The sequence below is a fragment of the Onychostoma macrolepis genome, chromosome 08 (genome assembly GCF_012432095.1).
Source record: "Onychostoma macrolepis isolate SWU-2019 chromosome 08, ASM1243209v1, whole genome shotgun sequence".
NCBI classification, from domain to species: domain Eukaryota; kingdom Metazoa; phylum Chordata; class Actinopteri; order Cypriniformes; family Cyprinidae; genus Onychostoma; species Onychostoma macrolepis.
This window is the reverse complement of record NC_081162.1, coordinates 141,814-162,030: the sequence shown is the minus strand read 5'-3', so window position 1 is coordinate 162,030 and position 20,217 is coordinate 141,814. Positions and strand designations below refer to the sequence as shown.

The 20,217-nt window shown below is 39.3% G+C and overlaps 1 protein-coding gene across 1 annotated transcript in view; it reads left to right on the top strand.

Annotated features, from left to right (window-relative positions):
* nadka (NAD kinase a) overlaps positions 1-20,217 on the top strand; it is a 61,139-nt gene that overhangs the window by 16,472 nt on the left and 24,450 nt on the right. The window contains exon 4 of the mRNA XM_058785297.1: positions 10,242-10,371. Coding sequence (XP_058641280.1) covers positions 10,242-10,371 — 130 coding nt within the window. The remainder of the gene's footprint in view (positions 1-10,241; positions 10,372-20,217) is intronic.

Sequence of the window (20,217 nt, the reverse complement as noted above, 5' to 3'; positions counted from 1 at the left end):
GCAGACTTTTTTTTTTTTTTTCTCTCGGTGTATTGACTTGCACAGTTTAATTGTTCACCACAAGACTAGTAATGTGCACTAAAAAAGTAAGTTGGGTCATTTTTGGATTTCATGACGACTTTAATCATTTTCAATACCATTGGCAAAACTACCACATACTGTATACTGGCATTTTCAAGTCAATCATTATGTCAAGCTTTGAGTGGTTTAATCCAAGTCTTCTAAAAAGACACGTTCGCTTTATATGAACATTTTCAAATAGGCTTTTATTTACATACATATAAACAGTGATCAATTACCATTACAAAAATCTCAATCTTAAACATTTGCTCGTTCTGTGTATTTGTGTCTTTTAAAATAGCGTAACTTTGTTGCAAAAGTAAGCTTAATTTCAAATTTGATTTCAAACTGAATTGAATTTACAAAAAAAGACAAGTACACAGTCAGTAATAAAATTATAAAACAAATGACTGCAATTCAGTTGAGGTATTCAAAATATGACAAGACTAAATTTTTATAGGCAGTGTTTTAAGAGCCATATATGTTATTTATTTAGATAAATGGAACATCAGATGGCTTTGGCCTGTAATGTCTGTACAATGATGCAGTTAGACAGACTAGGATATTTATATGTACAAATCATACAAATATCCCATTCAAAACATTTCTAGCATACACTTACATAGTAAAGAAATTAAAGATCCATCGTTGATTATTGAAAGACTTTCTGGTGCATTTCACTTACAGCCAATACAATTTCCAGTAGCATTTCCATCTGTCAGGTGTGGATCTATTCTGAATGGTTGATAACCTTTCACAAAGTTTAATCCAGGAGCAAAGAGAAATAATTTCTACTTTAAAAGCATGGAGAGATCGCGATTGCACACGGTCTGCGCTCAGGTAATATCGGAGTGAGAGGGCAGGCAGTTCATTTGTATAAGTTAGGCCTATTTGAGAGCTTGCATCCAGTTTTTTGCGATTACCTGACTGTGTTCTCATGTTACAATAAAGCGCTCGCCACATTTGTGTGGAAATGATTAAAATTATCCAGAATACCTGCAATCCCGCGCGGACATTCAGACTCTGTATTGACAGGAGACGGATGCGCGTCAAACTCGCAGTCGGAGAGGAGGGAGCGAGACGCAGCATGTATCGGTGTATTGACGGTAGATATTGTGGAGAATGAGTAATGGAACCGTATCAGATATTTCATTATCGGTATCAAAATATAGATATTTCGGATAACATTACCATGTCGTTTGTTTCTCCAAACTTTGACTCCATAGTTACGATGAGCTCCCTTACTGTCCGATCAGCTCTTCAACCCTGCTGCAGCAGCGGCTGCTTTTCCCGCGGTTCAGATATCAGGGCTTTTATTGGTCCGTTTACGATCAGATATCTTTATTGGCTAATGAAATGCTGTCAAAGGTTTGAATATCAATTCAAATTGTGGGCGTACTGAGTAACAAACTACGATTTAAAAGTAACGGAGTAGATTATTTTGCTAAATTTGTACTTAAGTACAAGTAAAAGTACAGCTTTAAAAATATACTCAAAAAAAGTACAAGTACCCAAAAAAACTACTTAATTACAGTAACGTGAGTAGTTGTAATTCGTTACCTCCACCACTGCTGGCAGCAATAGCTGCCAAACAAAAACCATAAAATTAAAGTAAAATCTCCTTATTTAAATAAGCTGACAAACACTGTTATTTTACAGGTATTTCCTGAATTTTTATGATCAAACACCTTCACTTAAAAAAACAAAACAACAACAACAAAAAAAACGGTCAAATGACTGGCAGCACAGGGTGCCAAACAAAAACCTTAAAATTAAAGTAAAATTTCCTTATTTAAACAAGCTGACAACACAGGCATTTCCTAAATTATTACAATCAAACACCTTCACTGTAAAATTAACTAATTAATTAATTAAACGTCACATGACTGGCAGCAACATAAAATGAAACACTAACAGATCTCTCTAGATCTCAGCATCTTCACTTATTACAAACCAGTCTGACTTTATTTCTTTCATATGAAACTTCTTATTGAGAATTAACAGAGGTTTAGATGTTAATGTTTTATTGAAAATAATAAAGTTTGAAATCACCGTTGTGGAGATAAGCGTTTGCTTTAGTTGGGCTTCTGACCCTTGACTTTATAATATCAGCTTTTCTTTGTCTGCTATAACGGTGTGTTTCAAAGGCACATTTGTTTTAGCAAAAATTGCTGGCAAAAAATCTGATCAGATAAACCTAGTTACTTATTGATGATGAGTTAGGCATCATATAGTTGTCTGATCACATCATGAGTATTGTCTCTGAATGTGTTAGCTTTTAATGTTTTTTTTATAGCAGCCTTGTGATGTTATGACAGTCAGGAATTATATTATATAGAAAGTGTCTTGAATGGAGGCTTTTTGACTCGCACAAACATCAAGAATCAGCACATGAATCTCAACTATGGTGACAATCAACGAAAAGCTTGTTTTGTGATGATCAGAGCTGATCTGAATATTTTGTCGATTGTCACCATTGTTGAGGTTCATATGCAGATTCTTGATGTCTGTGACTCCACATGCTGTTGTCTAAATAATTTCTTCAAAATGATTTACAAGCCTTCAAAATATTAAAGCAGGGCTACATTTCAAGCAGTAAAATTCTAAGACTACAACAAAATGAAATAAATTTAACATGCTCAGACATTAGACATTGCTGATGAGGTTAGTGAATCGGGCCACTATTCGATGACAAGATCATCGTCAGTACGTAAGCAACATCTGATCAGAATTTTTCTTGCAGATTTTGCTGTAACAAATGTGCTTTAGAAACACAGTTACAGCAGCCGGGGGAAATTATTGTTTAAAAGTGAAGGGTCAGAAGCCCAACTAAAGCAAACGCTTATCTCCACAACGGTGACTCAAACTTTATTAATTTCAATAAAACATCAACATCTAAACCTCTGTTAATTCTCAATAAGAAGTTTTGTATGAAAGAAATAAAGTCAGACTGGTTTGTAATAAGTGAAGATGCGGAGATCTAGAGAGATCTGTTAGTGTTCAATGTTCTTTTGGTATTTAAAGGGTTTCTGTTGTCTGTGTTTTGTGGGTCACCATTGTGCTGAAGAGTAGAGTGTGTGCTTCAGTCCAGGAGAAGACCAAGAAACATTGATGTTATGTTGCATGTAGCTTTATTTAAAGGCAGTAACTGTGGAGTTGCTGATGCAATGATAGTTATTATTTTTTCCTTTTGTTAGTTGATGGTTAACTGCAAAAAATTAAGTATCACAGAGAATGTTTCACAGTGATAATCCAGACAGTATCTGTAAAATAAGTTTTTTTATTCTGTCTTCATGTGTTCATGTTTTATCACCATTTGAATGCAGATGGGTTCCATCAAAAATACAACATTTTGGACAAAAAACTGACAAAAATGCATTTTTATCAAAGTAGTGCATTTTCAAGCAAAATACATTCAGATGTCATATTCTTTCACCTGTAAATAATTATACGAATAATTTAAATTGCATTCAATAAACAGAACAAACAGACACACACACACACACACACACACACACACACACACACACACACACACACACACAAACATATACATACATATACATACATATGATTACACACACACACACACACACACATATACATACATATACATACATATGATTATACACACACACACACACATGTTCGTTTTTGTGAAAAGTGGGGACGTTCCATAGGCGTAATGGTTTTTATAGTGTACTTACTGTATGTGCTATTGTCCTACACCAACCCTACACCTAAACCTACCCCTTACAGGAGACTGTGCATGTCAACTTTCCCCAAAAAAAACTCATTCTGAGTGATTTATAAGCGTTTTGAAAAGTGGGGACATGGCTCAATGTCCTGAGATGTCACCTTCACCTTGTAATACCTATGTCATACCTTTGTCATTATACAAATCTATGTCCTGACTTTTCACAAAAACGCGCGCACACACACACACACACACACACACACACACACATGCATACATGCATACACACATACATACATACAGATAGATAGATAGATAGATCTGTAGATAGATTGCACCCCCACACACACACACACACACACACACACACCCCTATTCAGATCGACGAATCGGTTACAACTACAGATGTTTCGGTGTCTGTAAATGCATCTCTCTCACAGACTACTTCGTCCCGATCAGATTCAAAATGGTCAAAACATGATCTACATAGGCTATATGATCTATATATGATCTACATTTTCTCTGATCCTTCCATTTATGCCGATTTTCTTCTATTCGCACCCTAAAGACCTGGAAGTCTCGTAACTCATTCAGGATATGCGCTAGGGCTTTTCTTACCGTAATACACCTAGAACATGGATTGCCATAAAAACTCGTCAGTGGCGGGGAAGCGTTGTCTCTTAATTTACGAGATATCTCGTCAATGGGGGGGAAAGAGTTAATTTTACAGTTTTTGTTTAGCTGCTGCTTCTGCCAGTCATTGACAGTGACAGTTTAAATAAAAAAATATTATTTCCATTAATGGTAAACGTTTGGCACACTGTGCTGCCAAGCATTTCACTGTTTTTTTACATTTATTTTTTTTACAGTGTAGGTTATTACATGCAGAGGTTTTAGGTCCGATAATTAACACCTGTTTTTTCATGAAACTAAGCATGTTTCCTAAGAATGACTTGTTCTCCATATGTAAAAAGTTTTGAAGAGTTAGGATAATGCACTTTAAATATATAAGAAAATTACTGTTATCTTTTTTACTGTTATTTTAATAAATTGCAATGGCAACACTGTTCAAGATATCCAAAATCTATTCGCAGTTTAGCATCTTCAGTATCTTAGCATCATGTTGAAAAAGTTTCGTGTGATTTTTGCAAGAGTAGTGTGCATTAATTCACAGGCTGATTTTTAAAAAAAAATCCACATTCAAACCAAAATAGCCAAATTGCTGCTGGTCGTAGCTAATGACTGTACATTAGAAAGTTGTCCGGCTTGATGAGAACAATGTATGTACCAAGTCTGGTGTCTGTAGCTAAAACTAACCCCCCAACTTTTGTCAAAAATTGGCACTATAGAGCTCCTCCTCCACGCCCATTTATGAGCTGATGCCATTGTCTAACTATCATTAATGCTGGTGTGTGTGTCGATTTTCATGAAATTCTAAGCATGTTATCTGCCTCAAAAACACAGGAAACAAATGTTAAAAGTTTGACATGTTGCCATGGTAACAGTATTTAAAATATCCCCAATCCCTTCACAGTTTTACATCTGCTATGTATTGACATTATTCTGGTGAAGGGGCAAAATAATCTGAATGCATGCAATATTTCTAAGATGAAAAAGATGGTCTTAACCGTGTTCTGTACAAAAGGCTCAAATGCCAGGGTGGCGTCACCAGGGTGGTGACCCTAACCCTAACCCTAACCCAACCCAGTACATTACAAAACCATTCACTCTTTTTGAATGCTGGAATATGAGCAGTCATTTATTCTGTCATTGTGCTGATAGCGCACGTGCATAGGTGAGACCTGAATAGCACACATTGATATCTGTGTTTAAACTAAACTTATTTAAGCTTTACCAGTTTAAACATTTAAGATCCAAAGACGCGAGCTTGTGCGCTCATCCGAAGTGCGCAAACCCACACCTCAGAATGCGCATAAATATTAAGCTCTCTCTGAAGTATTGTGTTTGAATGGACAAATTCACACAAAAAATTGTCAAAATGCCCATCGTGGTAAGTATCCTATAGTAGACATAGCCGGCTGGAACATAGCACATACCGTACAACCATACCAAAACCGTGACTCTAAAACCGTGATACAAACCGAACCGTGAGTAAGTTGAATTGTTCCACCCCTAGTTGATATAGATGCTGAAGAGCAAGGGACCAAGAACTGAGCCCTGTGGGACACCAGTACAAACAAGACCCACCTCAGATCCATAAAAACCATCCATAAAAACAAATTAACAAACAAATTGATCCGTAAAATAAGACCTAAAGTCTAGAGTGGTCCCAGATACACCAAAGGCAATTTCCAGTCGGTTAAGTAAAAACATATGGTCAGCAGTGTCAAAGGTTGAACTAAGATCAAGTAGGATGAGAATCAACAGAGAACCAGAATCAGAAGTTAATAATAAGTCATTGATGACTTTAAACCATGTCTGTTTCAGTACTATGCAGGTTCATAAACCCTGATTGAAGGGGCTTGAACAGATTATTAACCATTGTAGGATAATTAACCATATCCGAGCAAATCAGACAATTTTCTATATTCTTCATATAGAAATCATGTCCAAAATTATACTCTGCGAGAGCAGGAAAATTCGGACCATGTGACTGATAAGATAACATGTTGATTTATGTTTTGGGAGGAGAAACACAGCTACACCCCGAGCTAAGACGATGTCTAATTGGTCAAGACACCATTTGGGATGTGTCCAACAGCCCGGCTTTTAGTTATAGCTTTTTTGCTTTGTACTCTTAGCTATGCTTTTTGCCATCACTTTTTGCGTTTGTTGAGCACCATTCCAGCGTGCTTCAGAAGAACGAAACGCCATCTAGTCTCGTCACTCTTCTTGCTGGCTTCTACTTTAATTTCTTTTCTTTTCCGTTGAGAGTTCCGTGTTCTGAGTTAAGTTTTGCCACAATGCTATGTCTCCGAGTCCGACCTCGTGTGCCCATCTAAAACTTCAACCAGCCCACAACTCTGCGACTTCAGCTAACGCCCAAGACTTCTCTACGAACGACCACTGAACTTCCAGCCAATCAACAATCTTGTGAAACCCCTTTCTGCAACTATGATAACAAAGGGAATCCCTTAACACAAAGGCACAAAGTACAACCTCCAGATTCTAGCTGAGCTGAACTGGTGCATTTAATATAAATTTTAACCTCAGTGCGGAACTCAATGCGAGGGTTAATTAAGTGATTGATGATTCTTCAGGTCTATGCAATTGCACACATTGCTATAAACTTGGGATTTCACATTTTCATTCTCTTAAACTCATTCTTTCCTCACTTTCTCTCTTCCTGCAGCTTGTATGAATGTGTGAGTGCGTGCGTTTGTGTTAGATTAGTTTATATTGTCTTAGATTTATTCAATAAAGTCTTATTCATATTGAAAGAGAAGTATCTTGTTTTGTGCTTACAAGTTAATGTCTTAAACTGACGATCTTGTTACTGTGCTAATTAATAGTGTTTTCACTATATTTTGGATTTTAATATCCATTGCAGTGTTGACTCAGTGATCAGCCATAAAACAGTGATTCTGACCAAATTCCCTATAAAATAATAAATGATTCCCTTTGAGATAAATTGACCTGTTTCCCCTACACCATTAAATGGTTGTGTAATTAAGAGGTGACAACACCTTCTAAAATTTTAGCTATAAATGGATGATGTGAAATTGAATATAAATTACAGAGATTGTTCAAATCATTGTTTTGCTTTTTTAATACAGAAGTGACAACAGCAGTTTTAAGTGCTGTTGGCACAAAACCAGTAGACAAGGAATCATTTATTATTGTGAGAACAGCAGAGCACAAGTAACCAAAACAAGATTTACCAGGGAGCTGTATGTACAAAAGTTTTAATAGGAGCAAATATGTCCAAATTGGCAGCCAGAGCATTGTTAAATAAAATAATTTTATGCTCAGAGGGGACAGAAGACAAAAGATCTAAGCAAGAGTTAATTAGATTAGCAAAAGCAGCAGGGTCAGTTGATTGCCAATTATGGAAAGAGACAGTACATGCAACAGGCCTTGAAGCCCAACCCCGGTGCTGCTATCGACATCTGATCCTCCGGCGTTGCACCGAATTAAATGCTGGGACCACTGTGTGATGGGCCAGCAGAATCACCCGGGAGCCACACAGGACAAGCACTGCAAGAGGAGTGAGCGCTCCGTGGGGACTGGCCCAGAGAAGCTCTTCACTGTAGTAACCTTTAAATCTCTCCGAGCACTAGCCAGCGGTCCTCTGCTCGTGGCAGAAAAACTGGAGCAGGTAGTGACAGAGGGGTCTGCTACTTCCCCTTTAAGAAAGTTGAGATGCGATTGCAGTGTTGCCATGGTCATGCACTTGCAGTGCGGGCATGAACCATCCGCGAACAAGTGTTCAACGTGCTGAATGTCTAGACACGGAAGATGACGCTCTTGGTTGTCTTATATACCTGTACACTGTCGCCTTATATACCCGTATGTATGAGGATTGGCTCAGCATGCAAAATCTCTTAATTAGAGATGATTGGGACTCTTGAGTAAAGCCCTAATAATAATAGTGACCGACAGATTGGGAATGCGCATTGAACTCCACTCCGAACAGGACATCAATATTAAATTACCAAGGTCAACACCAGGGTGATCAACACAGTCTTGTGATCTTCCATTGGTAATGAAGGGGTGAATCTCTAAAACATCAAGAGTGCAAAATAGGGATGCACGATATTGGATTTGGACGAAAACCAACACAGCATTTCATAAAAAATATCATACCAACAGTCAATCATGGTGGAGGTAGTGTGATGGTCTGGGGCTGCTTTGCAGCTTCAGGACCTGGATGACTTGCCATAATTGATGGAACCATGAATTCTGCACTCTATGAGAAAATCCTGAAGGAGAATGTCCGGCCATCAGTTTGTGACCTCTGAATGGCTCAAGAAAAACAAAATTAAGGTTTTGGAGTAGCCAAGTCAAAGTCCGGACTTAAATCAGATTGAGATGCTGTGGCATGACCTCAAACAGTCCTTTCATGCTTGAAAACCCTCCAATGTGGCTGAATTAAAACAATAAGACTAGGCCAAAATTCCTCTACAGTGATGTGAAAGACTCATTGCCAGTTAGCGCAAACGCTTGATTGCAGTTGTTGATGCAAAGGGTGGCACAACCAGTTACTAGATTTAGGGGGCAATTACTTTTTCATGTAGGCCAGGCAGGTTTGGACAGCTTTTTTTCCCTCAATAAATGAAATCATTATTTCAACTGCATTTTGTACTTACTTGGGTTATCTTTGTGTAATATTAAAATTTGTTTGATGATCTGAATCATTCAAGTGTGACAAATATGCAAAAACGAACAAAAAAACAAAAAACAGGAAGGGGGCAAAAACTTTTTCACACCACTGTATACACACACACACACACACACACACAGACAGACAGACAGTTAGGTCCATATATTGGATGATGATCCAAAACATACTGCAATAGCGGAATATTTTTGCGATGGCCAAGTCAATCTCTTGATCTAAACCCGATTGAGCATGATGTCAGCTGCAGTAAAGGCCTGGCAAAGCATCACAAATGAGGAAACCTAGTCTCTGGTGATGTCCATGAGTTCCAGGCTTAAGGCAGTCATTGCCTGCAAAGGATCCTCAACAAAATATTAAAAACGAACATTTTAACATTTTATTTAATTATTTGTCCAATTACATTTACATTTCAGCCCATGAAAATGGGGGGACTGTGTATAAAAATTGTTTTAATCCCTAAGCTTTTTATATTATATTTTTGTTGAACCCCTTAAATTTAATTGTTTTTTGTTTTTGTTCCATTTATGTTTTGATTTGTAAGCGCTTTGAGCTCTGGAAAAACGCTATATAAATTAAACTTATTATTATTATTATTATTAAAGCTTAAAGTCTGCACTTCAATTTCATCTTAATTCTATTCTGGTGGCATACAGAGCCGAAATTATGAAAATTGTGTCAGTGTCCAAATATATATGGACCTAACTGTATTTATGTAGTTGAAAATAAACTACTTTCCTAATGCCTTTAGAACTCCTGGAATGGTAAGGTTTTTTTTCTTTCTTTTTTTTTCTTCTTTTTTTCCCAGTAAAGCTGTTTTAATATTTCTTCTGCCTGTCCTTATCATCTCATTAATGTGGTGATGATGAAGTAGGTGTAGATCTGTTGCTGTGCAGACAGGATTGTGCTGGTGTAATTATCTCTATTACATCATAAAGACAAGGAAGGAAATATAAAACAAGTCATTTTGGTTTCAATGAGAGCTGTTCTTGGAGGAAGAAGTACAGTGTGTTTTACATTTTACGTGTTTTATAGTACAATGATCTCTTAAATGTCAAACAATCAGGGAAAATGGATTTATTAAAGGGAAAATAAGAGCTTATTTTTTGTCACCCAATAAATTTTAATGTTTAAAAAAAACCATGCTATATAGACAAACATGTTTGTTCATATCTGTGCATTCAGGCATATTCAAGATCCAGCCAGTCAGAGATTGACATGGAACAAGCCACCCAAAAGTGTCCTTATTATAAAGAAAATCAGAGACGCCAGTCTGCTACAGCCTTTCAAAGAACTCTGCATTTTTCTGACACAGGTGAGAACACCACAAAATGTTACACACACACACACACACACACACACACACACACACAAAAGAAGAAATGCAGATGTGGTCATTAAGAATGTGTGTGAAAGGTAAAATAATCCAAAGATCAGGACCACCTGGCATGCTCTGGCACAGGAATGTTTATTCTTAGTCATGTCATGTACTGAAGCTGATGATCTACTGGTTAGCTTATCTGTAAACCTCAGAACTGTAAACCTGTAAACCTTGGATTTCAACAAACATCAGAGCACATTAAATGTTGGCAAACTATATTAAGTTCATTATTTGGTATACTGTACAAATGCCAAATTCAGTCAGTAATGGTATTTTCACTTGTGTAATTGATAGATCAATGTAATGCTTAGATTTATTATTTATTATTTACTTTTGTAACGAGTTATCTTGTCAGTTTTCCACTGTTCCTAGTTTTTTTGTCTTTGTTCTTTTCTTACCATGTTTTTTTTATTTGCCCTCGTGTCAAACCTGTGTTTAGTTAATTACCTTGTTTAGTCTCTTGTATTTCTCTCTTTATATTTAGCCCTTTTTTTGAGTTGTTCTTGGTCCAATGTTGTTTTTACAAAGTGGTTGTTGAAGACCCATTAGCACCCACAGCCAGTGGTGGAAAGAGTACTGAAAATTTTTACTTTAGTACAAGTACTGCAACATTGCTGATATAATACAAGTAAAACAAGTAAAAGTACTGGTGCTAAAGTACTACTTAAGTTGAAAGTAAAAAGTACTCTTCTCAAAAACTACTCAGAGTACTAGTTACTAGTTTAAGGGCAAGTCGTGGTTAGAGAGTCGGACTTGTAATCCAAAGGTTGCGAGTTTGAGTCTCGGGCCGGCAGGAATTGTAGGTTGGGGGAGTGAATGTACAGCGCTCTCTCCACCCTCAATACCACGACTGAGGCCTTAAGCAAGGCACTGAACCCCCAACTGCTCCCCAAGCGCCGCAGCATAAAAATGGCTGCCCACTGCTCGGGGTGTGTGTTCACGGTGTGTGTGTGTTCACTGCTGTGTGTGCACTTTGGATGGGTTAAATGCAATGTGTCTTTGCAATAGGATGCTGTTTTTGCAATAGCTTACAGCAATAGAGGCTTGATTTCAAACTTGATTTCAAACTGAATTGAATTTACAAAAAAGAGAAGTAAACGGTCAGTAATAAGATAGTAAATAAAACAAATGACCTCAGTTCAGTTGAGGTATTTAAAATATGACACTGAATTTTTATACATAGTGCTTTAAGAGCCATATATGTTATTAGATAAATGGAACATCAGATGGCTTTGACCTGTAATGTCTGTACAGTGTAGTGATGCAGTTAGACTAGGATATTTATATGTACAAATCATACAAATATCCCATTCCGAAACATTTACTGTACTGTGCATCTGGAAAGTTTTCACAGCGCTTCACTTTTTCCACATTTCGTTATGTTACAGCCTTATTCCAAAATGGATTAAATTAATTATTTTCCTCAAAATTCTACAAACAATACCCCATAATGGCAACGTGAAAGAGGTTTATTTGAAATCTTTGATAATTTAATAAAAATAAAAAACAAAAAAAATCACATGTACATAAGTATTCACAGCCTTTGCCATGACACTCAAAATTGAGCTCGGGTGCATCCTGTTTCCACTGATCATTCTTGAGATGTTTCTACAACTTGATTGGAGTCCACTTGTGGTAAATTCAGTTGATTGGACATGATTTGGAAAGGCACACACCTATCTATATAAAGTCCCACAGTTAACAGTGCATGTCAGAGCACAAACCAAGCCATGAAGTCCAAGGAATTGTCTGTAGACCTCCGAGACATGATTTTCTCGAGGCACAGATCTGGGGAAGGGTACAGAAAAATTTCTGCAGCGTTGAAGGTCCCAATGAGCACAGTGGCTGCCATTATCCGTAAATGCAAGAAGTTTGGAACCACCAGGACTCTTCCTAGAGCGGGCCGCCTGGCCAAACTGAGCAATCAAGGGAGAAGGGCCTTAGTCAGGGACGTGACCAAGAACCCGATGGTCACTCTGACAGAGCTCCAGCATTTCTCTGTGGAGAGAGGAGAACCTTCCAGAAGAAAAACAGTCTCTGCAGCACTCAGCCAATCATGCCTGTATGGCAGAGTCACTCCTCAGTAAAAGGCACATGACAGCCCACCTGGAGTTTGCCAAAAGGCGCATGAAGGACTCTCAGAGCATGAGAAACAAAGATTGAACACTTGGCCTGAATAGCAAGTGTCATGTTTGGAGGAAACCAGGCACTGCTCATCACCTGATGTGGCAGCATCATGCTGTGGGGATGTTTTTCAGCGGCAAGGAACTGGGAGACTAGTCAGGATCGAGGGAAAGATGAATGCAGAAATGTACAGAGACATCATTGATGAAAACCTGCTCCAGAGCGCTCTGGACCTCAGACTGGGGCGATGGTTCATCTTCCAACAGGACAACAACCCTAAGCATGCAGCCAAGATAACAAAGGAGTAGCTACGGGACAACTCTGTGAATGTCCTTGAGTGGCCCAGCCAGAGCCCAGACTTGAACCTGATTAGCCGCTTTTCCACTATCAGGCCAGTGCGAGCCAGTGCTCGGACCTGAACACATTTTAGAGTGGCCTTTTATTGTGGCCAGCCTAAGGCACGCCTGTGCAATAATCATGCTGTCTAATCAGCATCTTGATATGCCACACCTGTGAGGTGGATGGATTATCTCGGCAAAGGAGAAGTGCTCACTAACACAGATTTAGACAGATTTGTGAACAATATTTGAGAGAAATAGGCCTTTTGTGTACATAGAAAAAGGTCTTAGATCTTTGAGTTCAGGTCATGAAAAATGGGGGCAGAAACAAAAGTGTTGTTTATAATTTTGTTCAGTGTATATATTTTAGTTTGGCATATAGTCATGGCCAAAAATATCGGCACCCTTGGTAAATATGATCAAAGAAGGCTGTGAAAATTAATCTGCATTGTTAATCCTTTTGATCTTTTGATTCACAAAAATCTAACCTTTCATTGGATAATAAGGATTAAAAATGGGGGGAAATATCATTATGAAATAAATGTTTTTCTCTAATACACATTGGCCACAATTAACGGCACCCTTTTATTCAATACTTTTTGAAACCTCCATTTGCCAGTTTAACAGCTCTAAATTTTCTCCTATAATGCCTGATGAGGTTAGAGAACACCTGACAAGAGATCAGAGACCATCCCTTCATCCAGAATCACTCCAGATCCTTCAGATTCCCAGCTCCATGTTGGTGCTTCTTCTCTTCAGTTCACCCCACTCATTTTCTATAGGGTTCAGGGCAGAGGACTGAATGGCCATAGCAGAAGCTTGGTTTTGTGCTCAGTGACCCATTTTTGTGTTGTTTTTGAGGTTTGTGTTTGGATTAGTGTACGGTTGGAAGATCCAAATACGGGCCACTATAAGATTTCTGACAAAGTCGGACACTTATTGATTTTTTTATCTGTTGGTATTTGATAGAATCCCTGATGCCATGTGTCTAAACAAGATGTCCAGGACCTCCAGCAGAAATATAGGCCCACAACATCAAAATTACAGCAGTATATTTCATTGTACACATGGGGTACTTTTTATCCCTGTGTTCACCAAACCCATCTTGAGTGTTTGCTGCTAAAAAGATAATTTTTTTAGTTTCATCTGACCATAGAAGCCAGTCCCATTTGAAGTTCCAGCCGTGTCTGATAACTGAATATGCTGGAGTTTGTTTTTGGATGAGCTAAGAGAATTTTTCTTGAAACCTTCTTTTTTCTTGAAACCCTCAGCAATTCTCCAGTTGTTGTCCTTGGAGAGTCTTTAGCCACTCAAACTCTCCTTCTCACCATGCATTAGGACGATATAGACACACGTCCTCTTCCAGGCAGTTTCGTAACATTTTATGTTGATTGGAAATTCTTAATTATTGCCCTGATGGTGGAAATGGGAATTTTCACTGCTCTTGCTCTTTTCTTAAAGCCACTTCACTAATTTGTGAAGCTCAATTATCTTTTGCTGCACATTAGAAATATATTCTTTGGGTTTTCTCATTGTGATGGATGATTAAGGGAATTTGGGCTTTGTTTTCCCTCCTGTTTATATTTCTGTGAAACAGGAAGCCATGGCTGGATAATTTCATGTTCAAAATTGTGAATATGAATGGGAATATACTTCAGAGATATTTTACTCATAAGAATTTCACATAGATTTTTGTGAATTCTTTTAAATAAAAGATCAAAAGGATTAACAATGCAGATTAACATTCACAGACTTCTTTGATCATATTTACCAAGGGTGCCGATATTTTTGGCCATGACTGTATGTACATACATACATACATACATACATACATATGTGTATATATATATATATATATATATATATGTATATATGTGTGTATATATACATATGTGTATATATATATGTATATATGTGTGTATATATATACATGTGTGTGTGTATATATATATATATATATATATATATACAGTGCATACGGAAAGTATTCAGACCCCCTTAAATTTTTCACTCTTTGTTATATTGCAGCCATTTGCTAAAATAATTTAAGTTCATTTTTTTTTCCTCATTAATGTACACACAGCACCCCATATTGACAGAAAAACACAGAATTGTTGACATGATCCTAAGTATTCAGACCCTTTGCTGTGACACTCATATATTTAACTCAGGTGCTGTCCATTTCTTCTGATCATCCTTGAGATGGTTCTACACCTTCATTTGAGTCCAGCCGTGTTTGATTATACTGATTGGACTTGATTAGGAAAGCCACACACCTGTCTATATAAGACCTTACAGCTCACAGTGCATGTCAGAGCAAATGAAAATCATGAGGTCAAAGGAACTGCCTGAAGAGCTCAGAGACAGAATTGTGGCAAGGCACAGATCTGGCCAAGGTTACAAAAAAATTTCTGCTGCACTTAAGGTTCCTAAGAGCACAGTGGCCTCCATAATCCTTAAATGGAAGACGTTTAGGAAGACCAGAACCCTTCCTAGAGCTGGCCGTCCGGCCAAACTGAGCTATCGGGGGAGAAGAGCCTTGGTGAGAGAGGTAAAGAAGAACCCAAAGATCACTGTGGCTGAGCTCCAGAGATGCAGTCAGGAGATGGGAGAAAGTTGTAGAAAGTCAACCATCACTGCAGCCCTCCACCAGTCGGGGCTTTATGGCAGAATGGCCCGACAGAAGCCTCTCCTCAGTGCAAGACACATGAAAGCCCACATGGAGTCTCCAAGATGGTGAGAAATAAGATTCTCTGGTCTGATGAGACCAAGATAGAACTTTTTGGCCTTAATTCTAAGCGGTATGTGTGGAGAAAACCAGGCACTGCTCATCACCTGTCCAATACAGTCCCAACAGTGAAGCATGGTGGTGGCAGCAGGTTTACCTTCCAACAAGACAATGACCCTAAGCACACAGCTAAAATAACGAAGGAGTGGCTTCACAACAACTCCGTGACTGTTCTTGAATGGCCCAGCCAGAGCCCTGACTTAAACCCAATTGAGCATCTCTGGAGAGACCTAAAAATGGCTGTCCACCAACATTTACCATCCAACCTGACAGAACCGGAGAGGATCTGCAAGGAGGAATGGCAAAGGATCCCCAAATCCAGGTGTGAAAAACTTGTTGCAGCTTTCCCAAAAAGACTCATGGCTGTATTAGATCAAAAGGGTGCTTCTACTAAATACTGAGCAAAGGGTCTGAATACTTAGGACCATGTGATATTTCAGTTTTTCTTTTTTAATAAATCTGCAAAAATGTCAACAATTCTGTGTTTTTCTGTCAATATGGGGTGCTGTGTGTACATTAATGAGGAAAAAAAATGAACTTAAATGATTTTAGCAAATGCCTGCAATATAACAAAGAGTGAAAAATTTAAGGGGGTCTGAATACTTTCCGTACCCACTGTGTGTGTGTGTGTGTGTGTGTGTGTGTGTATATATGTGTATATATATATATATATATATATATACACACACACACACACATGTACGCAAAAAGAAAAGCAAGTAGATAGAATAGAAAAATAGAAAGCTTTTTTTTTTTTAAAAGAAGACAAATAGATAAAGTGGAAGTAAAATAGAATGAGAGTGCTATAGTTAGAGGGTCAAATAAAGATGTAACAGATTTGTTTTTAGTCGTTTCTTGAAGATGGCTAAGGACTCAGCTGCTCGGATTGAGTTGGGCAGGTCATTCCACCAGAAGGTAACAGTTAATGAAAAAGTCTGTGAAAGTGATTTTGTGCCTTTTTGGGATGGCACAATAATGCGTCGTTCACTTGCAGAAGAGGGCACATAACTCTGAAATAGTGCATTTAGGTAAAGGGGTGCAGAGCCAGTGGTGGTTTTGCAGGCAAATATTAATGCCTTGAATTTTATGCGAGCAGCTATTGGTAGCCAGTGCAAATTGATGAACAGAGGTGTGACGTGTGTTCTCTTCGGCTTATTAAAGATTAATCTTGCAGCGGCATTTTGGATTAATTGTAGAGGTTTGATAGAAGTGGCTGGAAGACCTGCCAGAGAGCATTGCAATAGCCCAGCCTGGATAGATCAAGAGCTTGAACAAGGAGTTCTGTTGTATGTTCTGAAAGAAAGGGCTTGATCTTCCTAATGTTGTATAAAGCAAATCTGCAGAACCGGGCAATTTTAGCTATGTGGTTTGAGAAATTCAGCTCATCATCAATCACAACTCCAAGGTTTCTAGCTGTATTTGAAGAAGTTATGGTTGATGAGCCTAACTGGATGGTGAAATTGTGATGAAGTGATGGGTTTGTTGAAACCACAAGCAGTTCCGTCTTAGCCAGTTTGAGTTGAAGATGATGGTCCGTCATCCAACAAGAAATGTGTGTTTAGACATGCTGAGATGCAAGCAGCTATTGTCAGGATCATCAGGATGGAATGAGAGGTAGAGTTGAGTTGAGAGTTAATATGAAAAGCCTTGTTTCTGAATGACAGAACCTAGTGATGCCATGTAGACAGAGAAGTGAAGTTGTGCAAGAACTGAGCCCTGAGGCACCCCAGTAGCTAGATGTAGTGACTTGGACACCTCACCTCTCCAAGATACCTTGAATGACCAATCTGAGAGGTAAGACTCAAACCACTGGAGTGCGGTTCCTGAGATGCCATTTTCCAATAGGGTTGACAGTAGAATCTGGTGGTTCACCGTATCAAAAACAGCAGTCAGATCAAGCAAGATAAGTATAGAAGATTTGGAAGCCACTCTTGCCAGTCTTAAGGCTTCAGTAACTGCATTAATTTTATTAATGAAGAATGTGACAAAGTCGTCAGCTGTTAGAGTTGATGAACGAGGGGGAGGAGGAGGACAAAGGAGGGAGGAAAATGATTTAAAGAGCATGCGGGAGTTAGGCGAATTGTTAATTTTGTTGTGATAGTATGTCCTTTTAGCAGTGGAGACATTAGCAGAGAATGAAGAGAGGAGTGATCGATATACATTAAGGTAGGGCTGTCGCGGTTAAGGAATTTCCCTTGCGGTAATTTTGAGTGGCTCAATAGCGCGGTATGCGGTATTACCGCATATGTATGTGTATATGTGTGTATATATATATATATATATATATATATATATATAAAATCTGTGTGTGTATGTGTCACGATGTAAGGAGGTCATATTCAGAAACCAATAAAACCGAAACTAAATCGCGTTGAAACAGGAAGTGAAGTAAACACAAGAGAATGACAAAATAACGGTCCACATAACAAAACTTAAACCTGACAATAAGATCATTAGTATATTGTTAGCCTATATATATAACAGTTAGTTCTGATCCTCGAATCTGACTGACGATACTTTTTTTCGGTTGATATTTCACCTGCGTGTTCTAGACGGGCTGTCAGTCAGTGCAGCTTCATTGTTTCGCCTCAAGGTGGCGTCAAGAGACTGTCTTTGAGTGAGTCTTCATTCAACTGCACGTTCAAAAGTGCTGATTCATTCAGAGATTTGTAATGAAACACGCTGTTTAAATCATTTTAACTTTGAGCGCCACTTTTAAAGGCTCAGCTGACCAGCAGAGCGTCGATGCTAAGACAGATTTCGCTTTCCTTGGACATGACAACCTGTTTTCACATATGACTCGACCTGAAGGACAGACGCAGGTAATCGCACGCGATCAGTCGATCTCTCTCTCATTCGCTGTCTGTTTAGGCTTGTTAAGTGCAAATTTACTGAGCCTCTGTGCAAATCAGCATGATACACATTGTTATCATTACTAATATTCAGTACACATGCACGAAGTGTAAAACAAGAAGGGCGTAACCTTACGAAAAAGAAAACACTGAAATATTGCGGTTGCTGCGGTTGTTGTATTCCTCTGCGGTTATGCTCATCAATAGCGCTGTATTGCGATATTGCGGTTATCGCGACAGCCCTACATTAAGGTCAGTAGGATTTTGTGATTTGTGCCATACTCTTTCTGCAGCTCTGAGTTTAGAACGATGCTCACGGAGAACATCAGATAGCCAAGGGGCAGAAGAGGTGGTACGAGCTGGCCTGGAAGACAAGGGGCAGACACTGTCTAAACAAGACGTAAGAGTAGAGCAGAAAGTATCAGTAGCCCTATTAACATCAAAAGATGATAACTGTTCAGGGGGAAGAAGCGAAGATGAAACCATAGCAGATATCTGGGAGGTTAAGAGTGAGCGTAGGTTATGTCGAAAAGTGACGTCACTGGCTGGAGGGAGCACACCATCCTTTCACTGTCATCACCAAGCATAAGAATCTACAATATCTCAGAGATGTCTAAAGACTCAACCCTCATCAAGCCAGATGGGCTTTGTTCTTCACTTGGTTCCAGTTCACCATCACGTACCGTCCCGGAAATCGCAACTGCAAAGCCGTTGCTCTATCATGTCTGCACTCCCGGACACACCTACCGAACCGTAACCCATTCTCCCTCCAGCCCTGATCGTCAGCCCCATTCAGTGGAACATTTCCAAGGACATCCGTGACGCCACTCTCATCGAACCTGCTCCGCTGGGATGCCCAAAAGGGAAAACTTAAGTCCCCACTTCCCAGCGGCAGACTCTTCTGGGCTCAGTTCACAAAGTACCAGGTTCTGAACACCCAGGCAGCCAACGGACCCACTATGTCTGAAGCTGCTCAGTCTGTGCCATCTCTAAAACTCCTCGTCATCTCCCCATAGGCAAGCTCGTCCCGCTGCCCGTACCATGTAGACCCTGGTCCCACATTGGAGTGGATTTCGTAACTGACCTACCCATCTCAGACAGTAACACCTGTATCCACGCTTCTCCAAGGCCTGTAAATTTATACCCCTCAAGGGTCTACAAACGGCACTAGAAACAGCAGAGTACTTATTCACCCATGTCTTCAGGAACTACTGCATCCTGGAAGAGGTGGTCTCAGACCGGGGTCCCCAATCCATCTCACACATATGGAAGGCCTTCTTCCGACTCATGGGAGTGACAGTGAGCTTTTCCTCCGAGCACCATCCTCAGATGAATGGCCAGCCTGAGCGAAGGATCCAGGAGCCGCTTCCTCCCCTGGGCCGAGTATGCACAAAAGTCCCTCTGACAGAACACCACCGGTCTGACCCCCTACCAGTGTATACTCAGCTACCAGGTTCCAGCTGTGGACTACTGGTTCCGAGCGAGCGAGAGAGTGTGGGACTCGGTTCACGTCCAACTCCAGCGAATAGTGCGGAGGCATAAGGCCTTCACAGATGCCAGGCGCACCTCTACTCCCACTTACCAGCTTGGAGAGAAGGTCTGGCTGTCCACCCGGGATCTGCGCCTTCGTGTGCCCTGTAAGAAGCTGAGTCCCCATTGGTCCGTTCCCCATACAGAG